At 41.2% G+C, this 27863-nt stretch overlaps 2 protein-coding genes across 5 annotated transcripts in view; one reads left to right on the top strand and one right to left on the bottom strand.

Moving 5' to 3' along the window:
* The window catches only part of LOC105459977 (homogentisate 1,2-dioxygenase), a 118566-nt gene that overhangs the window by 87794 nt on the left and 2909 nt on the right, over nt 1-27863 (bottom strand). Inside the window, exon 1 of one of the 3 annotated variants that reach the window (XM_011706379.1) lies at nt 1872-2019. The exons of the other annotated variants lie outside the window; for them this stretch is intronic. Coding sequence (XP_011704681.1) covers nt 1872-1906 — 35 coding nt within the window. The 5' untranslated portion in view covers nt 1907-2019. Of the gene's footprint in view, nt 1-1871; nt 2020-27863 lie in introns of those variants that run through there. 3 annotated transcript variants of the gene reach the window in all.
* On the top strand, nt 253-18076 carry LOC105459974 (protein atonal homolog 8). 2 transcript variants are annotated; one of them, XM_011706376.1, is made up of 2 exons: nt 253-784; nt 15995-18076. In XM_011706376.1, the coding sequence occupies exons 1-2, from the start codon at nt 763-765 to the stop codon at nt 17194-17196; spliced, it is 1224 nt and encodes a 407-aa protein (XP_011704678.1). In that variant the 5' UTR covers nt 253-762; the 3' UTR covers nt 17197-18076. The 2 variants fall into 2 exon arrangements, with proteins under 2 accessions (XP_011704678.1, XP_011704677.1); XM_011706375.1 differs by having other exon boundaries at nt 255-814.

Consider the following 27863-nt stretch of genomic DNA (forward strand, 5'->3'; position numbering starts at 1 on the left):
TAGCATCAGAATGGAGCAACACATACCACCACTATCATTGGCGCCAACGCCAACGCCGAACGCCAACGCCGTGCCGTTCTCTGTCACAGGATCTTTTCCGGCGCGATGGATCCCCCACCATCGTATATTCTCGTATGCCACGTTTCGAATCGACAAAGCTTATGGGTGAGAGGGAGGCCGTATCCGCGGCGACGTCAGGTCGCCGGTGTTGCTGATAGTGGTAGTAGTACAGACGGTAGTAGTTCAGTAGTACTACTAGTATTGCTGGTACTGATAGCGATGGTAGTGGTGGTAGTGTTGCCGGAGTGGTGGTGGTCGCGATAGTGGTGGTGGTAGCAACGACGTTACTAGTGGCGGCGGTAAAAGCTGGTGGTGGTGGTGGTGGTGGTGGAATGGAACACACGGACCAGTCGAGCCTCCCTCGCACACGTAAGAGCATGAAACGGAGTCGAGAGTAACACGAGGCGAGCCAGTTCGCTGTCGACTGCGTTCGGAGCAGGACGTGTGTCGAGTCCCACGTCGAGTTTATTGGCTATATATAAATACAGACTCGCGAGAAAACCTCCCTGAACGTCGCATTCGTTCGGTGAAAACGGCGAGTTCTGGGATTACCCAGGATCCACAGCCAGTTTTGTTTTACACGTGCCGGGATTTGTGGATCTGTACCACGAGGGAAAAAGGAAAAAAGTGTATTTGTGCGTGAGGGTGCGTGAATCGAGGGAGGAAGTAACCGGTGAAGTGCCGGCGGTCTATGAGAGGAAAATGACCGATCACGTGGTGGAAAGTACGTTCGAGCTTTCAGCTTTCATGAAAGGTGAATTTTAATCCGTAGTCCGTAGCGCGCGCTCACGGACTTGAGCCGAGGAATGACACGAAAGAGATGACGAAAGCGAAGGTGATCCCTTTAGAGAAACATCCGAGATTGCTGAGTATTTCAAGTTCAGTTTAACTTAACGTTTCCATATCTTTAACGTGCTTAAGTTAACATAAACATAGTTGACATGCATAATTGACGTACTTAACTAAGCCGTAAAGAGTGGAAAATTCGATAATTTGAATGAATAATTTGTATTAATAATTATTACTTATCTTTGCATAGCAATTAATTATTATTATTTACCTGTGCATAAGTTTAAAAATGAAACGGCATTCTACATTTGAAATATAAATTTACTTTAGCCTGAAGACATTTATGATTATCTCATTTATCTTTTCTAGATTTGAAAGCCTTCGTTTTTGTATACTTTCGTGACATCACTCTAAGCGCTTCCATCTAGAAAATAAGACTCCAAATTGAGGGAACGTCATAATCCCCGTACAATTTAAGCCCACTTATATCTCTAACCAGTGTGCTCCAAATTAATTTTGTCGACCGCTCGTCAATTCTTATCGCTCTTAAATGGTATATGTCAATTTGACATCTCGAAACGCGGTAAAATCGGCTAAAACAGTACGCTGAATAACACGGACCAAAAAAAAATCCTCTAATGTACCGTAAATCATGTCGATTGTCCGAATGCGGGCCGATCGATACCGCTCCCCTTTAGTGGGGACCGATAATTATCGTTATGAGCGGCGTCAACGCCGCGGAATGGAGAGATCGCGATTGATGGATCAGGATGGGGGAACGAAAGGGGAATTGCTCTGCAGTCTGCAGGCGATGATCAGGATGGACTTGTACACCAATGTAAGGATTAGGCGAGCAGATATCTGCATGTAAATTAACAGATACATGGAACAGGATAGGAGAGTACACATAACGTAGGAAGATTGCCCTTATTAGTTACGCTCGTTGCACTCTCCCGTTTGCATCCTATTTCTCTCGAAGAGAGGACAGAACAAATGCGACATTTACTTAAGTCTATAAATACCTTTGATATTTATTCATTAGAGACACCTTCAGCATCGAACATCTCGGCTCGAATTAAAACAGATCTATAGCATAATGGCGATTCTAACAAAACGTTACGAATTTGATAAAAATCGTGCGCGCGGTGTATATAATCCCGATACGATTGTTGAATCGAAACGATTTAACGTCTGACTATTAAGTTTACGATAATGATATGACATCAGGGCGTTTTAGTCTTTTTATTCACAAAAGCGTCGACTTCAACTTCACTAAGGTATTCACTTATTCACAATTGCGACCGGACTACTGCTATTTACGCGTAGATGCCGGTGATACCAGATACCGGATGATAGTCCGGGCATTTTTACTAGACGCGCCGAAGGTAGTATAGCGATCTCGATCGAGACAGAGAGAATGGAAACTCGAGAGTGCGAGGCAGAAGGCTGCGGCGGCGACGGCGACTGTGGCTGCAACGGCGCCAGCGTGGGTCGCCACACACACACGCACTGCCACAGTGATACGATCCCGGGTAACAGACGACCCCCTTTGACCGAGCTTGAAATCGGTGCTGAGCATCTACGCGTAAACAACGACGCTCGGAACAGCGGAATCAGCGCGATGCGCCGATTTAACTTAACGCCGCGCCGCGCCGGCGGAAGACCGAAACCTGATGATTTGTATATAGATAGTAGATACATATACTAAAAATCGGCATGAAAACACATCACACGAAAACGAAATGATATTTTATCGTCTAAATGTATTAATGAAACGATTGAAAAAAGAATGATTACGATGTACGATCACGTTTTTTATTTAATGAGACGTTTATCTATAACGTTTGATATCACATGCCATTATAAATGTTTCTCGCAAAAACGATAACACAGAAGTCTATGAAGTCAATGAAATACTAAACTTTCGGATGATAACAGGAGTGAAAGGAGTAAAAACGAGATCCTATCTAACTACGAAAAGTATAACTGAATACCGGAGTGACAGCTCATTTAACGTAACACTTTTTAGATAATACTTAAAAGATTAATTTGATAACAGAATTTAATTATCTAACTATTATATATTGCCTCCTTATTAATTTTTTAAATTTATTAATATTGCCGCTCGCATTATATTATTATATCAAATTTATTATTAAATTCTTCGCGATAGAGAATCTGTTATTTATCATTTCTGTAACATAAGAATATTACATCAAAATTACTAACAATATTATTAAGATTTTCTTAGCAGTGGATTGAAAGCACGTTAAAGAACTATAAGTATTATTTCATGTATTATTTCGTTGTTTATCGTGACGGATGGATTTTCGTAGAAGAAAGAATGTTTGTATACTACTTTCCACTTTTCGCAAGTTGAAAAAACAAATTGAAAAATCGTTCCGATAAACTGTTTACACTGTTGATCTCAATACGATTAATCGTATGTTAACGTCAATGCTCGCCGCTTAATCGTGACGTACTTGAATCCAATATTCATCTACAGTGTTAAATGCATCGATAATGCCGCGCTTGCGTTTCGTGAGCAGTTGTGTGGGTCGTAAAAAAAATATATAAATGAAAGACCAGACTGCCGCACGTGCGATTCGACGTGCTGTTTTCTCGCGCAAATCTGTGCCCTTGTTGACACCATTAATGAGACGTAAAGTTAATTGAGATAACTGAAGGGCTGTTAGCATAATTCAACCGCGGTATTATTCAACGATAAAATCAGTAGTCAGCGTTTTCCAATGACTTCAGCACGCCTGAATGGTTAATACAATAATTAGTAAGTGGTCAGTACAACTATATGTCGAGATATTTGCGGAAAAATATAGCTCGAGATGTTTGCGGATAAACACATCTATTTAACTCCGAACAATATTTTATTATTTCGTTGAATTTATTTCTATTTTTTATTCACTTGAGTTTAATTCATTGTTTGATGCTTCGTTAATTTTTCCATTATTTCATCAATTTATTGTTCCCTCCCCGACACTTTAATAATTATCAAAAAATCTATTATACAGTAGTTGGCTTACACCGATTGAAACATTATTGACCGTTTTATAACCGACGTTCATTACAGACGGTATACAGCTTCGTAAATACTATAGTTATTGATCTCGGAGCAATCATCAATCTTATCGTCGAGAGGCATCGCAGCTTTATGCCACTATCACAAACTGGCCGACACGAAAGCGTGCAGAAAACGAGCGTTTTAATTAGATCGTGTCTGCCCTCCCCGCGATAGCTATAATCGAGATAGTACCTATCGCCTGTTGCTACTTAAGTGTTCTACGCGCTCATTTACATATCTCATCTCCTCGGCCGACTACTTTTACTCTCTCAAACCTGCCGCCGGCGCGGCAAGTGTCTGCGTCGCGCCTGATTTCGACTGCAGCGAGCCGCGGCGAAGAGGTGACTTCTCGCAAGTTTCACGGGGTCAAGAGACAGAGACGAGAGAGAGAGAGAGAGAGAGAGAGAGAGAGAGAGAGAGAGAGTGCGTTCCATCGTTCGTTTTATCATTGCGCACATATTGTTACGTGCGCACTTTTATACGCCTCATTCTGATTTTCGCGATGTCATTGCGATGGCATGTTTGTCTTTCGCGCGGTATCCACTACGATATACGACTGTGCTCGAAAGTAGATATGTTTATGCATTAAATAGAAGAAACACGTTCGTATTATTAAACACGGGACATTACCAGTTGCTATCGCACGCATATATAATTAAAGGTCGACACCTCAGGCAAGTGGCATGGAAATTTTAGCGGGCACACAGGATGTCCGCGATACACTCGGCACATTTCACTTTTAGATATCTGGAAAGTTTTCAAAGTTGATCTTTCTCTTGGCAAACGTTTTGATTAAACGTAATTTTTTTCCTCTTCGCTTCACGACACTTAACGCTGGGTCACTTTGACGGCCAGGCCTCGAACATTCTATATTAATGTATATAAACACGCGCCGTACACGCGACGCGGTGCCAGTGTTATTACAGTTAAATAGCATTGTAGCACGAGGTGTCTATAGATCGGTCAACACCGTTTCGACACTCCGTAGACACCTCGGGCGACGGCACAATGCTCAATACAAATTTCGCTTGGGGTTTATTGCGCCGGCTTTGACCTCGCCTCGAGAGTGTAATCGATATCCTATTGAGTCCCGTCACAAATACAAAGGATGTCACGAGGCGAAGGGACTCTCCACCCGTCGCCACCCACTTATGCATTACGCGGCACCTGCACCTGCTACCTACCACCTGCGATGGCATTAACTTCGATAATGAATTATTCTCCGCGAGAAAAAAGAAAGTGCTTTTTAACCTTTGTCCTCTTACGAAAACAAGACGGCATTTAAAGTAATTTTCAACTTCCGTATAAATTTATGTAACGTGCAATTTAGTAAAAATCCAAAAAGTGAGTTCTGACTTGTATGCGGTCGAAAAATTGAAAATGATTTCCCAAGGGATTTGTCTTAAAAAATGACATAAATACGCGCGTAATAATTTCGAACGAAACGATCCAACGTACATATATATGTACAATCGATGATGTACGATGAGAGTGTACGCGACAGCCAGCCACTTGTTCTCGATTGTCGAGCGTACGGTTGACGTGATTAAAATAAGCGGTCCTCGGTTGTCCCGGACCTCACTCGCGCTAGAAATAATCATCCTCAGGTAAAAAAAAAAATATATATAATATAATATAATGTATTTAAGGAAATGTTAATAAAAAAAAATTTTTGAAGCTTTTTCGCACGAGCGTGAATCTTTGCTTGCGAATCGTCATACATTGACACGAAACTTATGTAATATCACGGCATGTGTGCGCATCCGTTCGTATATTATAATTCGCGACTTTATGTTGGTTCAAGCACACATGAGTAAATACGAGCGATTCGTGCGAGCTCGCGGCACGTGGGCCGTTTACACGTGTTTATTACACGGATTGCTATGCGCCGCAGCACACGCATAAAATAAGAAAGACAAACATTCGATAGACAAATTCATCAAAAATCTTACAGCTATATGTTTTAAAAATGTCAAAGATATGGTACATATTTTAATGACGAGCAGATTGCAGATTCGGAGAAAAATAACGATGATTCCAAGAGTACGTAGATTTTCGAGAGTGTTTACGAATTGTATTGTTTAATCTGAAATTAAATTTTGTTGTTTGAGGAAAGAAAATGTAAATTCTTTAAATTAAATTTGCAATATTTTTAACGAAATAAAAATAAATCTTCACAAATATAAATAAAAATTGTAAGATCTTTATTTAATTTCAATTTATAATGAAAGTCTGAATTATTTTTTAAGTGATATTTAACATTAAGAATTAAAAAGTTGCTTCAATTACAAATAAATTAAAGTTTTATTTCTTAATTTAATGTAAAAATATCATCTGTTATAAAGTATGTATTTAGAAAATAATTTATAAATTCTTAATAAGAGATTAAGTATGAATTTGCATCAGTAAATATTTGCTACAAATCAGGGTCATGATAAGCAACTCAACTTCAAAAGATATTTACATGTACGAAACGTGTAAGACCGACACAAAATGACATCAGAAAAATTCAATTAGATTAGATATTTTAAAAACTACAGTTGAACGATTTCTTGGAATTTATTTCTTTTTCTTTACTAAATATTTTATCCCTTTTTTTAAAGAGAATCTAATACATCTTATTAATTAAATATATAATTAACTCGTTGGTCTCTTTTATCGTGAATTTTATAATTACTACTATCAAAATTATTAACCGTTAAAACTGGAATGTGCTCGAAAACATGATACTTCGAAGGTTGGATATCGGTGCTGCGAGTTAAGCATGCTGGCAAAGGTCAAGATATAAGGTCAATGAGAGAGAGAGAGAGAGAGAGAATTTTCGTGTCACATGTCTCTGCGATCGATATCTTCATTTGATATTATTAGTGTCCGTGCATTCTCTCGTCTAATGTTTCTGACACCTTACGAGACATCCGTATAATGAAACTTTCATTGTGAAAAGAAAAACAAAAGCACAGTAAATCAAGAAATACGTATAAAAATATTTATAATATTAAAAGTATTATTTAATTCAAGAAAAAAAATATAAATAAGAAATTTATGTTTGTGTGAATGATAAATAATTATCTACACTTCGTGAACTTTAAAACAAATTATTTTTTATATTGTAGCGATCATATCGCCCACTTTTAAAGCCAAACGTGCGATACGGCCCGTGAGCATTCAAAAATACACACGCACACGTACGTGTACATGCACATACGACTCCGAGATTAGTTAGGCAAACACAATAGGCCTTTTAACTCTCAATTTCGTTTATATATATATCACATTATTCTAAATATTCTAGCAAATCTCTCCACATCTATTGTAAAACGAAGCTCTGTTAATAGCGATACTTAAACCAAATCTTTATTATTTATATTTTGCAATTCGAACAATTTATAATCTTCGCGATTAACCAAAGATTTAAACAAACAGTTAACGGTGACCGAGGTAGAAAATATTTTGACGCGCCAAGGCCGCCAAGAATGATTTCGATTTTTCAAACAAAGGAGAGATACCCGATTATCGATCTCGGGAACGAGAGGTCGAGGAGTTTGCTATATGAGAAACCAAACGAGAAAGACGCGCTATGAATCCGAGCTTTGAATAAATTGTTCAATTTTTCACGGCAAATACCAAAGCATAATTTCTCAATCGATCCGCACCGATCTCTTTACCAAAATATGATAAATTGTGTGTTATCTATATTTATATTTCTTGCAAAGAGAAAAAAATTGAAACAAAATTTATTGAAGTAAAATTGAAAATCATACGAATTCTGTTTCTATTCTCCTTCATCATATTTCTGGTAAACGCAATTTTAAATTAATGCTTCGATGACGCGGGACGCCCCGTTTACGTAAACAAGCTATCGGAACAATTAAAAGAAAATAGAAACCAAGAAAACAATTTGACGCATAGATTACGCGCAAGTGGATATTGATCAAAAACAAATTACACATTCAGCACGTACCGGCATTGTGTTTACGCGAACTCGCCCAACGGCAATCGGCCAGAATGCGATAGAACGAAGCCATGTGACCGCGTAATATGAAGAAGCGATGGAAGAGACGAAGAAAAGTATAGGAACACACAGAGCGAGTGGGATGTATGAACGTTCTCGCGATCGGATCGGCCGGTCGCGCAAATGACCAGCCTGGTATATCGAATCACGCTCGCTCTCACGTCCATCTGGCTAGCGCCATTGCCTCCTCTCTCTCTCTCTCTCTCTCTCTCTCTCTCTCTCTCTCTCTCTCTCCCTCCTTTTCTCCCCCCCTCCCTCCCTCCCTCTCTCTCTCTCTGTCTGCTGCTCTCTTCTAGGTAATCTCCTCCGATTCCTCTTCATGAGACGATACCGAGTGCGCATCGGGCTTTCTCTTATCATTCACGAGAGAACACTCGGATGTCGTGAGAGACATAAGAATAATTTCACGACGAGTTAGAGCGTTTAGCGACGAATTAAGTTTCCTTTGGCAGCAAATTCTACGAATACAAGTTTACCGAGCGAAATGTTTCTACTTTGCATATATAACAAGACGGTAATCCTTCGGCCGTAATATCGCGTAATTGACTTACGCCATGACGGTCGCGAAGGTCGATCGCGTCGTGACACAAAGAAAGAAAAAACGCGGAGACAGCAAAGGTTTATGCCACGACAGCGAAATTCCATCTCTCACGAACGTTTTCCGAGGATTGAAAACCGCGCAAGTACTTATTGATGCCGTCTCATTATCCGGATCGAACCGATCTGGGATATACGACGAACGAGCGGGCCGATTTATTTATGTCGAGCGAAGAAACCGCGCGCGGCTGGGGTAACCCTCGTCGGGGAAGCAGCCGGCTTCTCTCGCGCGACGGTGTAGTATATATTGGCAGCGCGATAAATGCCGCGCGCACTCGCGCGAGGATCGGGACAGGAAACGGCGCATCCACACGGCGGCGGTGGCGGCGTCGCGTCGGCGAGATTTATCGGCGAGACTTGTTTTTTATTTCCTCTCCTCCCGCCCCTTTTCTTCTCTCTTCCGCGCGCTTCTCTGGCTTGCCGCTCGCTTCGCGGAAAGCCTCCGGCGGAAATGCGACGCGCCGCCACACGAGAGTGGAATATAATAGTGAGAGAGCGAGAGATCTTCCATCGTTGCGTAGTCTCTGCGCGCGGATGTCCCGTTTGGATATTTCCGAAATCCCCGTCCATAATCAATTTAAACTGTTTGTTAAATCTTTGGTTAATCGCAAAGATTATAAATTGATCTTAATTTGAAAGAGTATGACGAAATTTCAAAAAAGGTTACAAATCGATATACTTATTTCGATTTTGTTAAATTGGATTATTAAAAAAAAAAAGACTCCGTTTCCACTGTGCTAGCCTTAAAGAAAAAAATCTTTTGTTATAATTATACTAATATTCCATTTTAAATAAAAAACCGTAAAACAGAGAAACAGAGAAAATAATCTTTTGAAATAGTCAATGGTATATGGAAGCATCGTCAACATTTCGACTGATGATCATTTGGTATCCTTTGAACAAGAATTGACAAGATATTTTGTTAAAATCAATTCCTCGGTATCACACTAATATCATATACACGGAAAGAACGATTTTGTTGAAAGATTTAAAAATTTTATTGAATACAGATTTGAAAATTAATTCTTGTTGAATCCTCAAAAAATTTTATTGGAATGTTAAAAACGATAAGAATCACTATAAAACGTTTTGATATATTCTAGCAATTATTTTGACTTTCCTACAAAATTATTTTGATTGCTGAACAAAAATTATTTTCTGGATCCAGCAAAATTGTTCTTTCTTTTGTGTAATTAAATATTTTTCTCTGAACAATACCTAAGTAAAGCGTATTCCAATAATTAAAGAATAATCATTACGTTTTCTTGTTAGTACTACAACACATATATTAGTCTCTGTTTCAAATGTATGCTAAATGTGTCCATTTCACCTAAAATCCATTATTAATAATGAATTTTCTTCACGTTCCCCGGTATTTATTTCTTATCGATCATATCTCGTTATAATTCAAATCTCTATACCGTTATGTCTTTTAGCCGGTTGCATTTGGTCTGACGCCGGTTATTTTCGCAAGCGCGACGAATAGCGTGAGCAAGGCTCGGTGTGCAGCCGCCCCTCGAGCCGACAAAAAGAAACAGAAGAGAATAATCAGACGTTTAATTCGGTCGGCGCGCACACTTTCGCGCCTACGCTCAACGCCGTGCCGCGCGCGCGGTCTTAAATCAACGCTCGGGCTGTCGCATAATTCTCCCAATAACGCCGGCGAAGGTGACGCACGGTAAAACGCGCCCACGAGTCGACTGCGAAACGCGTTGACATGCGTCGAAACGGTAATCGCTAACGGGAGACCGCTCGTTAGGCAATCGTTAAGTATCACGGGTATCGAGGGTCATTAGGCATACGACACGTACCCGTATCGGCCCGGCGATCTAAGTCATCGCTCGGCGGAGATCGTGTGCCGGACTCTCGTATTACGTCGCTATTACCGTCGCGGTAACAGGTGATTATTAGCGGCCCACGGCGCGGTCGCGCTCGGCGCCGGATGCAATTGGCGTCGCGTAATTACGCGAACTAGTCGACACCACGCCGGTCGGCGCTTTATAATTCCGCAAAAGGCGGCCGGCGCTGACGGACAGGCGTCCGCGGTTATGGGCAGCGCGCGACGACGGAAATCACTCGGCGAATGAATGATCTACGATCTCGAGAGCAACCTTATTTCCCTTATACAACTCGATTCATTCTTGTTTTATTCGAGCCTTATCGATGCGGAAAAGAAGCGGTGTCTCAATTTCATTTCTTAAGACGCATTCTCTCGAGATGCGCTTTGACGATTATCTCTGGCATATCAAAACGCGAAACTTTTAATTACAAATATTTCATCTTCCAAATGGAATATATAAGTAATTTAGATATAAATATCCTCCGAATGTCTCGTTTAGAGATAAGATTTCAAGATTGAGGAAAACGTTGAATTTTGAATAATTTTCCTTTGCGTTGTACATACACGCTTGACGTATTCAGACGAAAATAAAGTCTCAGTATCGATATTATTATCATTATTGCATTCATTGGTATTATATGAAATGCGCATAGCAAATATTTTTAATCCATCAGTCATCCTACACGCACGTGCTGTTTCTTTCTGTTCTTTCATCGAACCTTTCGTAATCCAGGCCATAGATCACGCTCGAATCTCTTATTGCTTATCAAATTTTTCGATTCCTCTTGCACATTATGTTACTATGGAGAAGTGCGTCGTTTCCTAAACAATATCACTCGAATCATTATCATCGACGGCATGAAAAGTTTGCCGCGTGGGTGATTAAATTTCGGCCGCGTGTACGAGAACCGTCTGCGTACTTTATATTTAGCTACTTCGGTTCTATACAAAGCTCTCGAAAGCAGTTGGAAGTTTTCCGACACGTCCCACGTGTTCTCGCCTTCGCCGTCTCTTCAATCTTCCACGTGGGACGCGCCCTTAATACTCCCATCTCAATCAAATAGAAAAAAAAAACGAGCTTTCCGTTTTCTTTTTTCTTTATATCAATAAAGTGAGAAGTATGGGATTTATTTTTATATTCGATATGTTTTTGAGATCTCCAAAGATAGATCGCGTAGATTTTCCAAATCTATATTGAATTCATATCGAATTATTAATAAATAACTAATGAAATTTATTAAATAATTATTTCGGAGAATTCATATTTTTCTGATTAACAAACGTCATGGTAAATAATAATGTATCTTGTATTATTAAGGTTCTTAAAACATTCAAGATTCATTAATTTCGTATTACTCCAGAAAAGAGTTGATAATTTAAGGAATCATTTGGATCGGAATGGAGGCAATGACACGATCGCACGTAACAATATGATTTCGATATGCAAACACAGCTGTGTGGCAGACGCAACATCAAATAAAAAGAATTTTTCCACGAAGGATGCTTCTACGAAGCGTCACGTGGAAGACGCGCACCCGGCGCGGCGCGACGGAAGACCCGGCGGAAGGTCGACGTTACAAGCCGTTACGTTCTCTGGCGCGAGAGTTTGCACAGATGTGCCCGGCGTGTGTTTGAACAAATGCGAACGCGAGACGGCGGAGGTACATATACGTATCCCCGGGATACGTATTCGCGAGCCTGTTGCAAAATGGCACGAGCACATAAGCTCCAAGTGCGCGCGTACGTTTGGGAAGGAGCGTCCGCAGATAGATCACCATCGTCATCCTCTAAACTGCCGGTTATCCCAGCGGGGTATCAGCGTCGTTCAATTAGCCGTCCAGAAACTGCAGATTGACCCTTTCTAGGTCAAAATTGCTCCACGTGGCATTAATCGCATCTCCGGACCTCGGGCGGTCTAATTTCGTGTTTCGATCGCGAGAAGAAAAAAACGGCACGTGTCCTCTTCATTCGAGTTTGCTCGTAGTCTCATTTCATCCGGCTGTAAACCCCGACCGCGTCTTTGTTTTTGAAAAATTTTAGAGAAAGATACATCCTGTTTTTCTGCAGATGACATAAATCGTATCAATGGCATGGCAAGCAAACGCGGTGAATCGTGAACGCGCGACCTCCTTCAACGACTTCACTTCTTTCCGAGCTGATATTTATGAATCGACCGATGATTGAGCATGTGTCTCGAGGCGGCGCCTACCGATGACCCCGAATGACCTTAAAACTCTTCCCGGCACCGTCGCGATAATTTCCTTTCCACGCGCTCGCGACCTTTCGTTTTTACGCGCGCGATAAGATTACGAAGGCGGTGAAACCTCTTTTGTATAGAGATGCATAAATTTAGCGAGACATCGTTACTTTAATTAGTGATCAATTCTACGTAATATTGTCTTCGAAATTATTTACAATTTTCATTTTATCCGGTATCGTTTAACGTAATTGTAAAAAAAACAGTTGATGATAAATTACACAAAGATCAGTCAATATCGAAAGTGCAGCATCGGCGCTCAAGATATCGTTGCATCGGTAATAAGTGAGCTCAAATAAACACTACGAGGAAGAGACTTCGTTAAACAATAATAACGATCGTCGCCAATGGCGGTGGCAGATGGCCGCTATCGAGAGCACGGCCTTGTTATCGGTACGATAACGCTTCTAAACTAACACGCGACAAGCGCGGAGACGATGCCAGGTGGCCAATAACATTATCTCGCTTGTACGAACGTGTTTCACCTCACTTGTGTTCCGTACTATTATAAATTTGTTCTCCTTTCGAATTAAAATTTGTTTGGCGACGAAAAGAGAGGCGCGGCGAGAGAGACCGTGGATATTTCGGCATTGAAACAAACTGGAATTTTGTTCCAATTAACAACCCGCGACTCGTCGCGTCGCGAGACGTCGACGCCGCCGTTGGTCCGCGTTCGCGACGAAACGGCGGACAGGAAATCTATGTTTGGCTCCAATCGGCGGGCACTTTATACCGCGCTCGCGGAGGAATTGCGTGCCTTTCCGGCGAGAGCCCTTCGGTTGGACGGTCTCCAAGATACGCGGTATCTGCGAAAGGTTTTCGGGAAAAGCGTCGCGTCGCGCCGAGGTCAGCGTGATCGCCAACCAGAAAGGAAAGACTATCCGGCCTGCAGCGATTCCGTCGCCCGTTTCGCGACGCGAAATCGCGCGATGACTCCTCTTTCTCTCTCGGAAAGGCAATAAAAGGAGAGCAACGAACAGACGAGGCTGGCGCCAGCGCCATGTGGCGACCGTGCTATACTCTTCCCGGCTTGTTTCTCTCAAGAGGAGAGGACACGAGAAAAAGGAACAGGAGAGCGGCGGAGGGAAGAAGGAAGAGAAATGGCGTTTATTAATACCGCAGGATCGAAATCCAGTGCCATTTGACCCTTAGATTTCTAATCGGAAAAACCGAGAAACTTTGCGTATTTTTCAATCATGTTTTAAGCATTGCAAACGAATATGATTTTTCTCATTTTATCTCTATATTTTCTGTTACAAGTTATTCTAATTAAAATCGGAGCGTTAGAATAACTGGGGAATTGAAGAAAAACAGCGCTAATAAAGGAATCTTGCCAAACGCCGCGGCGCGCCGGCAGTGCCGACTTCGATTTCGAGTAAATACGATGCCAGACGCCTCTTAAGGATGTTAACTGATTCCGATTCATAGTAATGATATTCGAGAGAGGAGACCGACAGTAAAGACAGAGAGGACGAACGCGAGAACGAGACGAAGCGAGATGAAAGAATCGCCGCGCCGGCTGTGGCGCCGGCGATCCGTGATCGAGAAATCCGATGCATCTGCAATGCTTAAGTCGCGCTCGATCAATTGCCGCGTCAGCGATCGTCGGCTTGTATATGAATTATTGCCTCGATCGATGATCGTCGAACCGACTGTTTGCGTTCGTTCGTTCGCTTTCGCTACCGGGTACCCCGCGCGGAAATTCGCCAAATAATTTACGTAATCGCGGGAAGAATGGCAAAAGTTTAAGATCGCGTGTGTGGCTCGTGCGCGCGGCGGTGTGGAATTTGACGTGTCTCACGGTCGGGGAAATGTGAGAAAGGTCATGAAATCGCGGCCCCCGCCGCTCTAACGCCGGATAAAATTACGCATCGTCGTGTTTGCATACGCATTTGTTACACAAACAAGACCGCGGTTACGTCAGCTGCTTTGATAATTCGCGCGTTGTATACAGTTTTGCGATTCTTGACTCTTGACTCGTGCGTGTTTCGCTTTGCGAAACGCGTGTTGCTTCGATTTTTCCAAGGATCGCTGGATGTTTATAAAAAATATATATATACATACAGTCGCGTTGTTATTTCCGAGGAAAGCAAGAAGAAGCTTTAAATCTGATCGTGGCTCTACAGTCTCTACAATCGTGAAATCGTAAAGTGCGCGATAAGAAAATCGTATAGAAGTACGCGGAATCACAATTCTGGCACTCTCCGAGATGCATCAGATGCTGAAAACGCTACGAGGTGAAACTGCTCGCGTAAGTCGCGCGATGACAAGCGTCTTCGCCGGCGATACTAAAATCAGCGAAATTAGTCTCCGCCTTGGAATCCGAGTCGGCTCCCGGTCGGCGATGCGGACGGGAGGAGAGGAGCAAAGAGACGCGGCGCACGAGTATATTATAATCCTCTCTCGCTCTCGGGTCCCTGTGTGCGCGCCAGATGGTACCAGCTGGATGACGCATCAAAGCAGAAAACCTCCCGCGTGTCCGAAGCGCGGTTCCGCCCACGGAATCGCGAGCGGGAAACACGTGCGCCTCCGCCGCTGCCGCCGCCACCGCCGCCGCCGTCGCCGTCGCGCGTTATCCTCCGTCACGTTGCGAATACAGTCTCGTAATGCGAGAATTCGGTAGAATCTCGTGATACGCGCACTCGCGTTATCAAAGAATGTTATTTATGTACATGTTGTCCGCACGTGGCGCCGCATTAAATTTCAATGACGAATTCGTCGAGCGATTTATCTTATATTAATCGCAATCTAATAATTGATTACCCCGATGAACAGCGATGCAGTTTCTGTAACATTTTCTGCATAATAGAGGTGAGGTGGGCATAAACCGAAATTTTATTAGAGCTCCTCGTATTGTATATGTCTCACATTTTAAAGTATTATAGTAAATACATGTATACAATAATCCCAAGATAGAAAAATTCTGATTATATTTTTAAATTCGGCGTATAAAAAGGAATGACAAATTAAAGTATATGACTTAATTAATTATTTATTTATTTCTGTTGTCGTTTATTTATTTTCTATAGATCTATTCGTATTGCTTGTATTTTTTGCTCTCAAAGTTTCACACACACACATACACATCCAATTATCTCATTGTAAAGGTACGATTTTATGCTGATGCTCGATGCTCATTTTTAGCGTCAAAACAGATCACATGATCAAAATTGATATTAAGTATTAGTCAATTTTGATCATGTGACCTGTTTTGATGCTGAAAATGAGCGTCGAGCGTCAGCATGAAAAGGTACCTTACGTGCAATCGTTTTTGAGAACTTCGAACACTCGTACAAATCTATTGTTAACTATAGTGCGGAATCCGTAACTAACGCGCACTCTCCTTTTTTTCGTTTACAGCCGGTGTCATGGCGGGCTCTGAGAGGGACAGCGGTTCTTGCAGCAGTGCCGACGAGGACAGTAGATCGAGCCTGCATTCGCCTACTTCGTCTGAGGACAGTGTTGAAGTGCAGGTGACACCGATTTCATTACGAAATAAGCGTAAGCTGGCGGAGCCACGGAAGATTCAAGAACCGGCAGTCATCGCGGCGCCGTTGAAGAAAAGACGGTTCGATCCTATTTCCGAGGAGACAACCGTGGATCAAGAGGAGCCCAGGTCGTTGAACACGCCGAATCCCTTCAGACCGTGGATTCCTGCCTCCTACAAAAACGAATCGAAGACAACCGCGACTTCGTCGACGACGACATCGACGAATACGATTTCCAACACGATAACAACAACAACCACGACGACGACGACGACAACGACACTGACCGGCGAAAAAGAGGACGAAGAGGAAGAAAGGAAAAGAGAGCAAGACGAGACGACGCAGAGGCTGCACGAATCGTTCAGAAGACTACAACATCCTACCGGTCATAATCGATCGCCTGTCTCCTCTCGACGGGAGCCTCGTCAGAGGTTGTTCGAGCCAGCACCAACGACGACAGCAGCAGCAGCAGCAGCAGCAACGACAACGTCTCCGTCGAACATGATCCCTCTACCGCATCCTAGGCTGCAGGACGAACCGTTGTCCTTGGTTGTGAGAAACGAGGCGCTCAGAGTGCCGTCGCATCCCGCTGTAAGTGGCTCCTACGAGAAGACGCCGTCGTACATGATGGAACACCTGTTGGCGACTTCGTCCGGCCGGAGTCAAAATCATCAGACTCACCAGAGTCCACGGAGTCACCAGAGTCACCAAGCGGCCGCCACGACGTCGAGACACCAGCATCAGGGTGGTCAGCAGAGAAATTATAAGAACATGACGAGAGAGAGACGGATAGAGGCGAACGCCCGAGAGAGAACCAGGGTGCATACCATCAGCGCGGCCTTCGACACATTGAGACACGCCATACCCGCGTATTCGCACAACCAGAAGCTGTCGAAGCTATCGGTACTGAGGATTGCCTGTAGCTACATCATGACGCTCAGCAAGATCCTCGGGAAGGACGGTGAAATGACGGCCGCAAAAAACAATAGCCTCGCAGGCTTGAGCAGCTGCGTGGAGCAAGTCTCCAGGACCATTCAGACGGAGGGCAAGCTAAGAAAGCGGAAAGACGATTGAACGAATCGTCGTTTCCACCTGGAAACAACGGGAACAGGCTGAAAATGACGGACAATAAAGTCTGTTACAACGAAAACAAGCGGGAGATGTTCCGCATTGTCAAACGCTTAAACGTCTTCTATTCTCGATGCCATTTAATTTGCGGAGGAGAGGAGGACGACCTAGGATTAAGTAAGCAACCGTTAATCTAAGCAGCTGATTATCGTCGGATTTCTACTCTGCGCGTGTTAATTCGTGAACTATAGGAATACGTTAATCGGAGTCGCGAAGGAACGGGGGCGACGGAAGGATATTCGAAAGAAGTGACGATAAGATCACAATTGAATCGAGTCTTGTTCGCAGAAAATGTTATAGGATAACTATTTGTCGTTTTACAAAAATTGTATAGGTATTATACGCTTTTTGAAATCATAATAAGCTTCAAATTAACAGACTTTATACTTTATTCAGCAGAGAATTTTTCGCGGCGTCCTCACAATGGGAATGTCTATCATCTACATACCGATACTTAGCAGTTGCACAACCAGACAATAAATCTTTAGAAAGATTCTCATACTTGTAAGATCACGCTTAATTTACGACAGACACCGCTGCAGACGTTGCACCGCATCACGAAATTTACGGTAGAGAGCGGCGAACATTTACGTAGGATTTGACAATTCATAATAGAAGCTAGTCTCGAAGCTATCTTGATACCCTTTCAAAATGGTACCGGCTATTACATCTAATTTGCTAATCCCCATACATCTGTATTTTTATCTCAAAGCATGAAAAATTCTACAATTCTTAAACTCTCTTGTAAAGTGTGAATTAAAATTTATGCAAATTTAATTAGTACACGCAGTTTGTAAAAATGTAATTTAAATTAAACTTCAACTAAAAAAAATCATTTTTTAAGTAGGATTAAGTTTAATTTAATTTAAGAGAGAGTTTAATTTAAAAATTTAATAAGATTATATCTTTTAAAATTTACATTTTCCCCGATTTATTATTATTCTCAGAAAACTACATTTGTATCATGAAAAATCATATTTTCCATTTATATTTTTATTAGTAAAAATATAAAATCGATTTTCTTGGTTTTTCAATTTTTAAATCCAGGTTTCATGAAAAAAAAGTCAATTTTAACGAAACATCACAATTTTCTTAATTTCCATTTCTATATGATGACAGCTTTATAAAGAGCAGTTATAATAAACGATGTAGTTTTCTGGCTGGCTCTTATTCTTCGGAAGTTCTATGGAAATATTCTTTGATACGTTGCCTTTTGAAGGGGTTAAACGCGAAGCACATGAATGCGCCTTACCTCGACCGAGCGGATTCGCCTTAGAGCGACGATTTTCAAGCTACGGTCCATTGAGATGCACTTATTTCAACGAAAGGACAAAAGGATCAATCGGTCGTCTGTAATCTATTGTATCAGCTTACGACATACCAGTGTCTTAGGACATACGCGAAAATGTAATTAAAAGAGGGACGACAATAATAATATTGCTTGTGGTAATATTCTTGATAAGGCGATAAACGTTACGCGTTTACAAAACGACGAAACTACAATCGTCTTCCTATAGAAATGTACGATAGTCAAGTAAAACACGCGTAACAATCGAAGTGTCATCGCTATAACTAGATGGGATCTGCTAGAATTATATCATTTTCGTGAAGATTACTACTTTTCAATCTTTAGGACTCATTATTGATGAACAAAAACAGAATATAAATGACATGAATGTTATTGATTAAAAAAAAAATTGGTTTTAATATACATATTAAAATTGAATATTATAATAGCGTTCCATTAAAAAAAAATACGCAAAATCATTTTGATTCCGAGATATATGTTGAAGCGTTAATAAAAAAAATCATTGCGCAGTATGCTTAAAAAATATTTCGATCGTCATTATATTGTGGCAAGAAGAGGACGTTCCTGATCCTGAGACAATTAAAATTAAAAGAATGATCGAGAGAAGCTGACGTATGCTCATACACAGTCTTTTCGCGCGGTTCCGTCGACTGCGTCTCGAATTTTTGTAAATAGCGTAGTGTAACGACGTTACGACTAACGATTTATGCCGAAGCGAGTGTACAGTAATCAAATGTGTTACGCGGTGCGAGAAAGGAGCGCATTTGCACGTTGGCCTTACGCGACGATCTGATGCGATATCCGATATGTACCTTTCTATGTTATAAGGTAAAAAAAACAAAGTTCAAATGAAAGTGAAATTTGACAACGAAAATCGTGTCTTTTTTTTAATACAATATACCCTTTTCTTCCTTCATTCGTTCCACCATCATGATCTCCCTACTATATTTTCCTGAAATAAATGTTACTCCCTATTTGCGAATTCCGTTCGTCATAAATAAAAATAATTAGCTTAAATGCGAAGTTATCAAAAAATCTGTTACAATCGTTACCGCATCTTAATCGAACAAGTCCGAAAACCGTTGCGTTTAGCGCAGACGACAATGACGAGGACCTATATCGTCTCGCGAATGCAAATGTCAAACAAAAATAAAATCTGATAGTAGATTCAAACTCAGCGGGCGTTGCTCGGCGTACGTGCATAACCAGTTACAGCTAGATTTCGCGAGTTTCCTAAGCGACCGAGACAGAATCGCGACTGTTATCGCGGCACCGAGGTAAAAGTGGATCTAACAGCGGTTCGTAAAAACGGATACAACACACGCACACGTGCGAACGCGGAATGTATTCAGGTGTAACAACGATGAACATATCGTCGCGGCGCGACGATATAGGGAGGAGGGGAGGAGAGGGATGTTCTCCAAACGAGCATGCACATCTGGTCCACAAAAGATAACGATATCGGCCAGCAATCCAATTGTGTTACCTGCCACTGCACGATATACACACTGCACACGACGAGCACGCTCGGTATCGTATGTAATCGCGAAACCGCGACAGTTTTGCGAGTCATAACATTCTATAAATTACGAGATGCTTCTATCTAATTTTCTATCTGATCTCAAAATGTTTTATGTCCTTTCGGTTTTCTTTCGGCGCTTCAAGGAAATTTTGAAAAATTATTAAGTACGGATCCAAATAGAGCTCTATACTTTACGAGATTACGTAAATGCAGATAGATTTTCTGTTGCAAGGAGATGAACTCGAGGGGTTAAAATACGAAAAGGAATTTTATCTTCTGCGTGTACACAGTTTTTGCGCTGTAATTATCTCCAATTTTATTTAATCATCCTTTTGTAATTCGTTGTAATCGCCGGATTATTAGCGAGTGATCGGCGCGGTCGGACCTGTATCGGACTTGTATCCGGTTCGGCAGCTGTTTAGCATAAGGGCAAATTGCTTAAGAAAATAATGATTCTCTGCGCTGCCGTCGCCTCCCGCCCGTCTTTTGCGACCCGCGCCTCCTTCCACCAGTATCCGGAGATAGTGGGCAGGTGGCGATGACGCTCTCGCGTTCGGCCCGTTCGGCTACCTGCCTCGAAAACGAGCGCGCCGCGCGGTTTTACCCGCCGCGCAACGCGCCACGGGCGGCAGCATCACATGCGCATGTAACACACGTGTGCACGTTCGCCGTCGGTCGGGATTGCACGTGTAACATGGGCGTTAAGGGAGTAACACCGGGGAAGAGTTGACGCGGAGGCTGCAGGGAACAGGCAGGGGCGGGACGAAGATCCCCGTAAGAAAGATGCGTGCGCAACGAGATATGCGATGAGGAATATACGGAGCAAGAAGCAACCGGATATGCAAATATTTAAATGATCGTACTTATTATTTGCGCGCGTGGATGAATTTGGATCCTCGAAAGTGTTCGTAGTGTTCGTAGAACTTAACTGCGATGCACCGAATACTCAGAATACTCGGATTCTGTTCTACTGTCACACTTGAACATCAAGTTAATTGATCCCAATGACAGCTAATAAATTAAAGATTATTATTTAATTAAATAAAAACCAGATTGCGTTTTGTTCTAGTTGATCTCGTGCCTGTCGTGAACTGCTCCAAACTTGGGAAGCTCTAATTGATCTGACTGAAGTGAAAACGTGCCGCATCAAATCAATTATGGATGTCGAATAGCGTTCCTTGTGGTCAAAAGGAGAAAACGCAATAGAACAAGAACAAACATTAAAAAAAAAACACGATTTGAAAAAGCGATGAATTGCTGCGACAACCTCGATTAGTTAATTACAGGGATGTGGTACCATTACATATGAAAATAAATAAATGGGAAGGATACATGAAACATGTTCCTTGTAGCCCCGCACTAGATAACAGCCTCGTCTATAGTGCAAGCGAGAGAGGCAAATCGATTTAAGCGTTAATCGATTTTGACGCCAGCAGAGCCAGCGAGAGAGGTACTATTTATGGTTTCCACTTGACTTCCATTTGCAATTAGAGCATCTCTATGTGCGATTTGCGGATGGCAGTTTCGTTGCCTGCAGATGAAGCGAAAGAATGCCGACCGGGCGAGCGAGCAGGTGCTCGAAACACAACCTCGCGATACGGGCTCTCCTCTCTTCTCTTTCAATCCTCTCTCACGAACGTTCCTTACGTTTCTCGCAACCTTCTTAGAATATCGTTCTCAAGCGTATCTGCTTCATGCATCTTTTTGTTAGACATTTTGAGTTCGCGAACAAAATAATAGAAGAAAATCGATACGTTTCAACGGCTTAAATATCCTGTTTGAGAAATTAAAAAAAAATGGAAAGAATGCCATTTTTGACAAACGTAAAAAAATCGATAATCTTTTGCTACATGACGCACGATCGCTTTGAAATTCGAGAAATAAAATAGCGCGCATATTCAACCGATAGGCATTTAAAAGTACCTCCTTTTTCATTCTTTTTTTTATCTATAATCTATATATGTCTTACACAAAAATTGTGAAGAAAGATTCTAAAATTTATAAATAATTAAAAATGAAAAATCTCAAGTGGCAGCTATATAATTTGTCGTATAACCAGTACTACTATCGTCGCTGCGGAAGATGAAGATCCACGCAATTTTGCGGAAGCGTAGCAACAATGAGAACCGCAAGCTACATGCGTGCACGCAGCGCGAGGCTGATTATGCGTTTGCTGCACAAGGACACGCGATCCCGACTCCACGCCTCTTATTTTCGTGAGGGCCCGAAAAGCCGAACCAACCGTGGGTACGCACCTGCTAAGAGGCAGGCGCAGGTGCATTTATCCACCTTCATAAGCATTACTTAATTTTCGACGGTTACACACATAGCGCGCCAGTATAGTAATTGGGCTCAGTGCGTACTTGACTCCGAAAAAGGGATAAAAGGGCGCACGGACGCTTCAACGGTATTATACTCGACTTTATGTCACCATGCAGCAGGCGTTCCGTCGGTTTCTCGGTTTCTTTATCGTTCATACATTTTATTTAATTTGACGCGAAATGACTAAAACACTTAATATTGAAAATCGTAAAATGATGAAAGAACGTAATAGCCAATAATAATTGCCGTTTCTCTTATAAAAGAAAAAGAGGAACCACATCCTGGGTGATCGTGCTTGCCTTGATGTTATAGATGTTCCACTCCTCTCTCTCTCTCTCTCTCTCTCTCTCTCTCTCTCTCTCTCCTTATTTTCTCTCTTCTTATTCTTTTCTCTTTTTCCTTCTTTCTCTTTCACTCTCTTTTTCACGTTGTAATTAGTATATTAATTATACTAGTTTTAATTTAACTCATTTTTAATTATAGCCGCATAAATTAAATTATTAACATACATTTCTTGATATGTGAATTAAATAATTTACTTAGTTAGGAAAAACGAAGATAAAAATTTTACTGCAAAGGAATTAGAGAATACCGTTTGCATCGCGGATACAGTTCAATTAAAAGTAACATCCGCAACCTTTTTAATGTTCGTTCGGTACGCTGACAATTAATCGGCCGGATCGATTTCAACGAGCGTTTCGTTACAAAGCTCCATTTCATTTCGAAACGCATTGCGGAGTTCGAGCACTTGTTTACGCGCACATTACGAGCAAATCTCGCAATGACACATTTTGATCATATTTTGCTGCAAATGAAACAATTTCATTGCTTCGACAAACAAATTTTTAATGGTGTGGAAGTATTTTAGTGAACACAAACAAATATAAAGACGAATTTTTGATAACACAAATCCGTGATGCAAACAGTATTCTCTAATTCCTTTGCAATAAAATTCTTATCTTCGTTTTTCCTAATTAAATACATTATTTAACGCATACCAAGAAATATATGTCAATAATTTAATCTATGCAACTGTAATCAAAAATTAGTTAAGTTAAAACTAATGTAATTTTTAGCTTAATTTTAGACTGAAAATTATTTTCACAGATTCTAAATTTAATTTTGATATAAGTTTTAAAGAATTTTTGTCGCTATTCTTCGTAAACTTATTGTAAACTTATTATATATCTTTATTGTACACCTTCAAGATAAAATTCACAATCAAATATATTCTTTTATTTTTTACCGAGTATAGCATTTAAAATTCTTTCTCGACATTTGTATTGTGACTTATAGGATAGGATCCTTTTCAGGGTTCGACTTAGAAATTCGACTTAACTTAGCTGTTTTAGACGGCAGATTGACCGGCACAAAGCGTTCATCGCGCCGAGAGAAATCGCGAGGAGGAGAGCCGTGGAGGAACTAAGAGAGCGAGGGACTTAGGTGCAACAGCGGCTATAAAGCAAGATTAATGAGGCGAAGTGCGCTCTGGTAGGAAGCTGTCATGGTCCTGGCGCCAGCTGACCAGACGACTCGCACAACCAGCCACGGTATCAACCACACACACACATCCATTACACCCGCACACGCGTACATCCACGAACTATGATCCAAATCCTCCTCTCTCTTTCTCCCCGTCGTCGTCACGACAAACTCGCTCGTTTTGCGTCCTCCACAGAAAATAGATCTCGTCAACGTAATCTAACAACAATTAATGGTTCAATGTAACGACAAAAATATTGGGAAAATTAGAAGAAGATATGATAAAAGAGTGGAGAAGAAGTATAACGACGCAAGTGATTAATGTGTGAATTCCCGATGCGTATAATTTAGGTGAAAATGAAAGACTTGAAATATGTACATATAAATATACTTTTGCCGCGTGGTTCTGTGCTTTTTTCTCCTAAAGAACATTAATGGATGTTAACAGAATTCGAGCAAGTTTATGTGTCAAAATGTCACATCACTTATATTTATCATGATAAGTAAATTATTAGTTGATGATTGTAGGCGATTACAACAGGGAATAATAATAGATGATTATCATCTGTCATTCATCATCTAATCTGTTATTCTATCACTCGTTAAACCGCTAATTAAAATTAACTTCTCACATAAATGAGAAGATTCGTATGTGTGAAACCTGCAACCTTCAATTAATTCATGCCTCCCCCCCCCCTTCCCTCCCGGCGATAACTTCTTCCCATCCATTCGACAATTTTCTCAGGCGAAGGGACTGATTGATCTCTTTATCGGCGACGGATCGTGACATTCAAGAAACGCGCGATCTATCTTTCAGGGCTGTGAGCAAAGAAAACGCGCGGCTCGGTCTGCGGTCTGCGTGCGTGTGTGTTACGTGCTTTGACGCCGGCCTTCCGCATCTTCTTCCCAGGGACTTGCCATCGACGATCGGACCAACCATCTCGGGAGAGGAGTTCGGGACACCTGTCCCCGACGGTTATCCCACGTTAAGTACATAACCAGTTTCGCAATGCGAGCTCGCAAAGCCCGGCTATACCGATCGATTCGCCGTATACACACGGACGCACGAATCGCACACGCGCGTAAGAATTGGACGCGGCCGAGGACCGCTCGCTTGCACGCGTGCACGCATAAGATCGCACGTATGCACGCACGCACGGATGGACGGACGGACGTGCAGGGGTGGACAAATGAATTAGGCGAGCGACTACGAATGCGGGGAAATCGAACTATGATAACGTACATGGTGTCCCGGGATTGCGGTAGTTTCTATCGATTAGGAATAATAGGAATCCTTGGACAATGTGGAGATTATATACTTTATGTGCGATGATATTTCATGTGATTTATCTATGCGATTTATCGGGATACTTATTGAAAATTTCATAGATACGTTGTGTTCGAATTAAAATATCGCGTGCGAGATGATATAATGAGAATTAAATGTATGAGTTATACTTTAAAAAAGAAAGAACTCATCATTCCGATAAGTAAAATACTTTGTTTAATTATATGAGATGCTTTGACTCTTCTAAAATATAAATAAAATCATAATTAATATATGTATAAATTTAGTACAGCGATATTATATTTCATATTAAATAAAGGACTAATAAACAGCGTGATATGATGCTTTATAAGCGTTTTTGTTTATAAAAATTTTAAGATTATAAAATATCTAGGAATTTTCGCGAATTATCGCGCTTTCTCCCAGCTGCGAACTCCTTAATCAATTTGGCGTCGATTTCTCTTTAGCGAAAGTTTAATTGGACGTCATCTTTTTCGCGCCTTCTTTATTTTCAGCATCAAGCAGCAATTAAACGGCACTTCTCAGCGTTTAAACTTCCGTTAAACTGAAGCCCATGAGAAATTGCACGAGAAAGACGACCGTCGTTTATTTGCAAACTTAAAACTTGCTCGTGAAAATTTTGAATGACTAATAAATTCAAAAAACAAATATATTAGTCGGTACTTTTAAGACACAAATCTTTAAAATGTATTAATAATCTTGGAAATATCGATTTGAAATTGCTCCAAAAATCGTAGATCAACTTATATTTATATTTTTATTGGATACAAATGATAGTATAAATTCTTTATATTTACGTTGCTATAACGAGCCTTTAAAAAAATATGAGCATATTTCAAATAGAGAAAAAGGAGATAGACAAAAAACGCAAGAATTGATAAAGAAAAGTATAAAATAATACAGAGTATTTTAAAAGAGTTGCGTATTTTATAATTGGAAAATTTTAAAAATAATATTTATATTTATATTGATATTAAAACATCTAATTTCGAATTATAAATTAAAAAATTGCAATTTTTCGATTTTTGCAAATAAACCACAAAATTTCACTTTCACTTTGATGTCGAACTTAAAATTTCTTCATCAACATGTATGTTTGATACATTTCATTACGCATTTAAATGCCATGCATATTCAAATTACTTAGATATTTAATGTCGAAAACCGCGCGGTGTAATAGATTACGTTTTCGCTCTTTATGCACTTGGAATTATTCGGGAAGATCTATCACAGTGACGGGATGCGATTTCCGAGACACCCTCTACACGCCGTCGTATATTAGGTTCCGACCGCTGCGGCCGGACGAATACAAACGCGAATACGAATGGCAAATGGCGGGTGACAAGGCATCGGCATCTGCGCTTAATTAATGCAACACCGGCCGCAACGATACGGCGAGGAGGAGCCCATGAGAATGCTGCGGAACGATCGCTATGCCCTGCCCGGACCCGGAGAGAGCAGATCGGAACGGCGGAACGACGACGAGGACGACGACGGTGCCCAAACCAGTCCAGGGTGTTCAATTATGCGCGCCATCGACCCGCACTCCGTCTCCGAATCGACTCGCCCGATGAAAAAGAAAACATGTCCGGGAAACCGATACCCTTTTTCCGCGTAAGCATCGATCGCGCCGATAGCGAGGCATCTGTGATCGGTCTTCGTGAAAGAATAATAATAAAAGTCAAGTGGTGATTCAGCAGTGGCCGTTTTTTCGGCGTAACCACTTCTATGAGAGCTCAAGGGCTTGAATCTCGATTTACGAGATTTTATGTAATTTCTCTCTCGTGTCAATTAAACCAGATTTAATTTAATTTATGAGTGATTTCTCTCCTAAATTATGCATTTAAATCAGATCAATTCAAATCAAGAATTTTTAATCTGAAAAACAAGTCTAGAGCAACGTAGGTATCATTTTTTATATTCAATTAACAATTTATCCGAGAAACTGGATGTTTAAACGAAGATTTCTGTAGGGCGTCATTTGGCACCGTAGGAGCATTCTCGTGCGTTTCTAATTAGTGCACTAATTCGGAAGTTGTTGCTAAATACTAAAATAATCCTTACTATTTATAATTGAAAATTAAATACTCAAATCTTGCTCGGCGCTCGTAGATCACGCAAGAATTCAAAACTACATCATCACCGTTATTTCTTCTTGTTACTATCATATTAACGAAAAATTTCACATTATAAGATGTATGAAATTTAACTCATTTGTAAGATGTATCACTTTATCTCATTTCAATCTAATCTAATCTCTTCATACAATTCTATACATCACATATTCCTTCTATTTATTGTTCGAACCAATCCACGTGAAAATTAAACTAAAATAATGGCCATTTTTCACCTGTCCTAACAGAACGCTCATTTCAGCCGTCAACCAACATTTGTCTAATTACAAATCGACTAACAAATCGCGAATCGCTCTGCCGAGACACGGCGCGACTCCGCGAACAATAACGCGCCGACGCGCGCGCGCGCGTTACTGAGCACGGATATTTTCGAGATAGCTGTGTAGTTCCGATTTTTTTTCCCCTCCCCCTCGTTTATCTCACTCCTCTCACGTGCGGACACTCACGAGAGAGGACCTCCGTCTCTCTGTGTCTCTGTGCGAAAGCAATCCTCTGTATGGGATGCGACAACGCGGCGCCAGACAGCCTCGCGCG

This window comes from Wasmannia auropunctata, unplaced genomic scaffold (assembly GCF_000956235.1).
Source record: "Wasmannia auropunctata unplaced genomic scaffold, wasmannia.A_1.0 LD333485.1, whole genome shotgun sequence".
NCBI lineage: Eukaryota > Metazoa > Arthropoda > Insecta > Hymenoptera > Formicidae > Wasmannia > Wasmannia auropunctata.

What these genes read in the sequence shown, in the direction of transcription:
- LOC105459974 (XM_011706375.1), top strand. Translation starts at nt 763, where the DNA reads ATGACCGATCACGTGGTGGAAAGTACGTTCGAGCTTTCAGCTTTCATG. An exon ending in GCTTTCAGCTTTCATGAAAG is followed by an intron (nt 815 to 15,994) that starts GTGAATTTTAAT and finishes TTTCGTTTACAG; the next exon opens with CCGGTGTCATGGCGGGCTCT.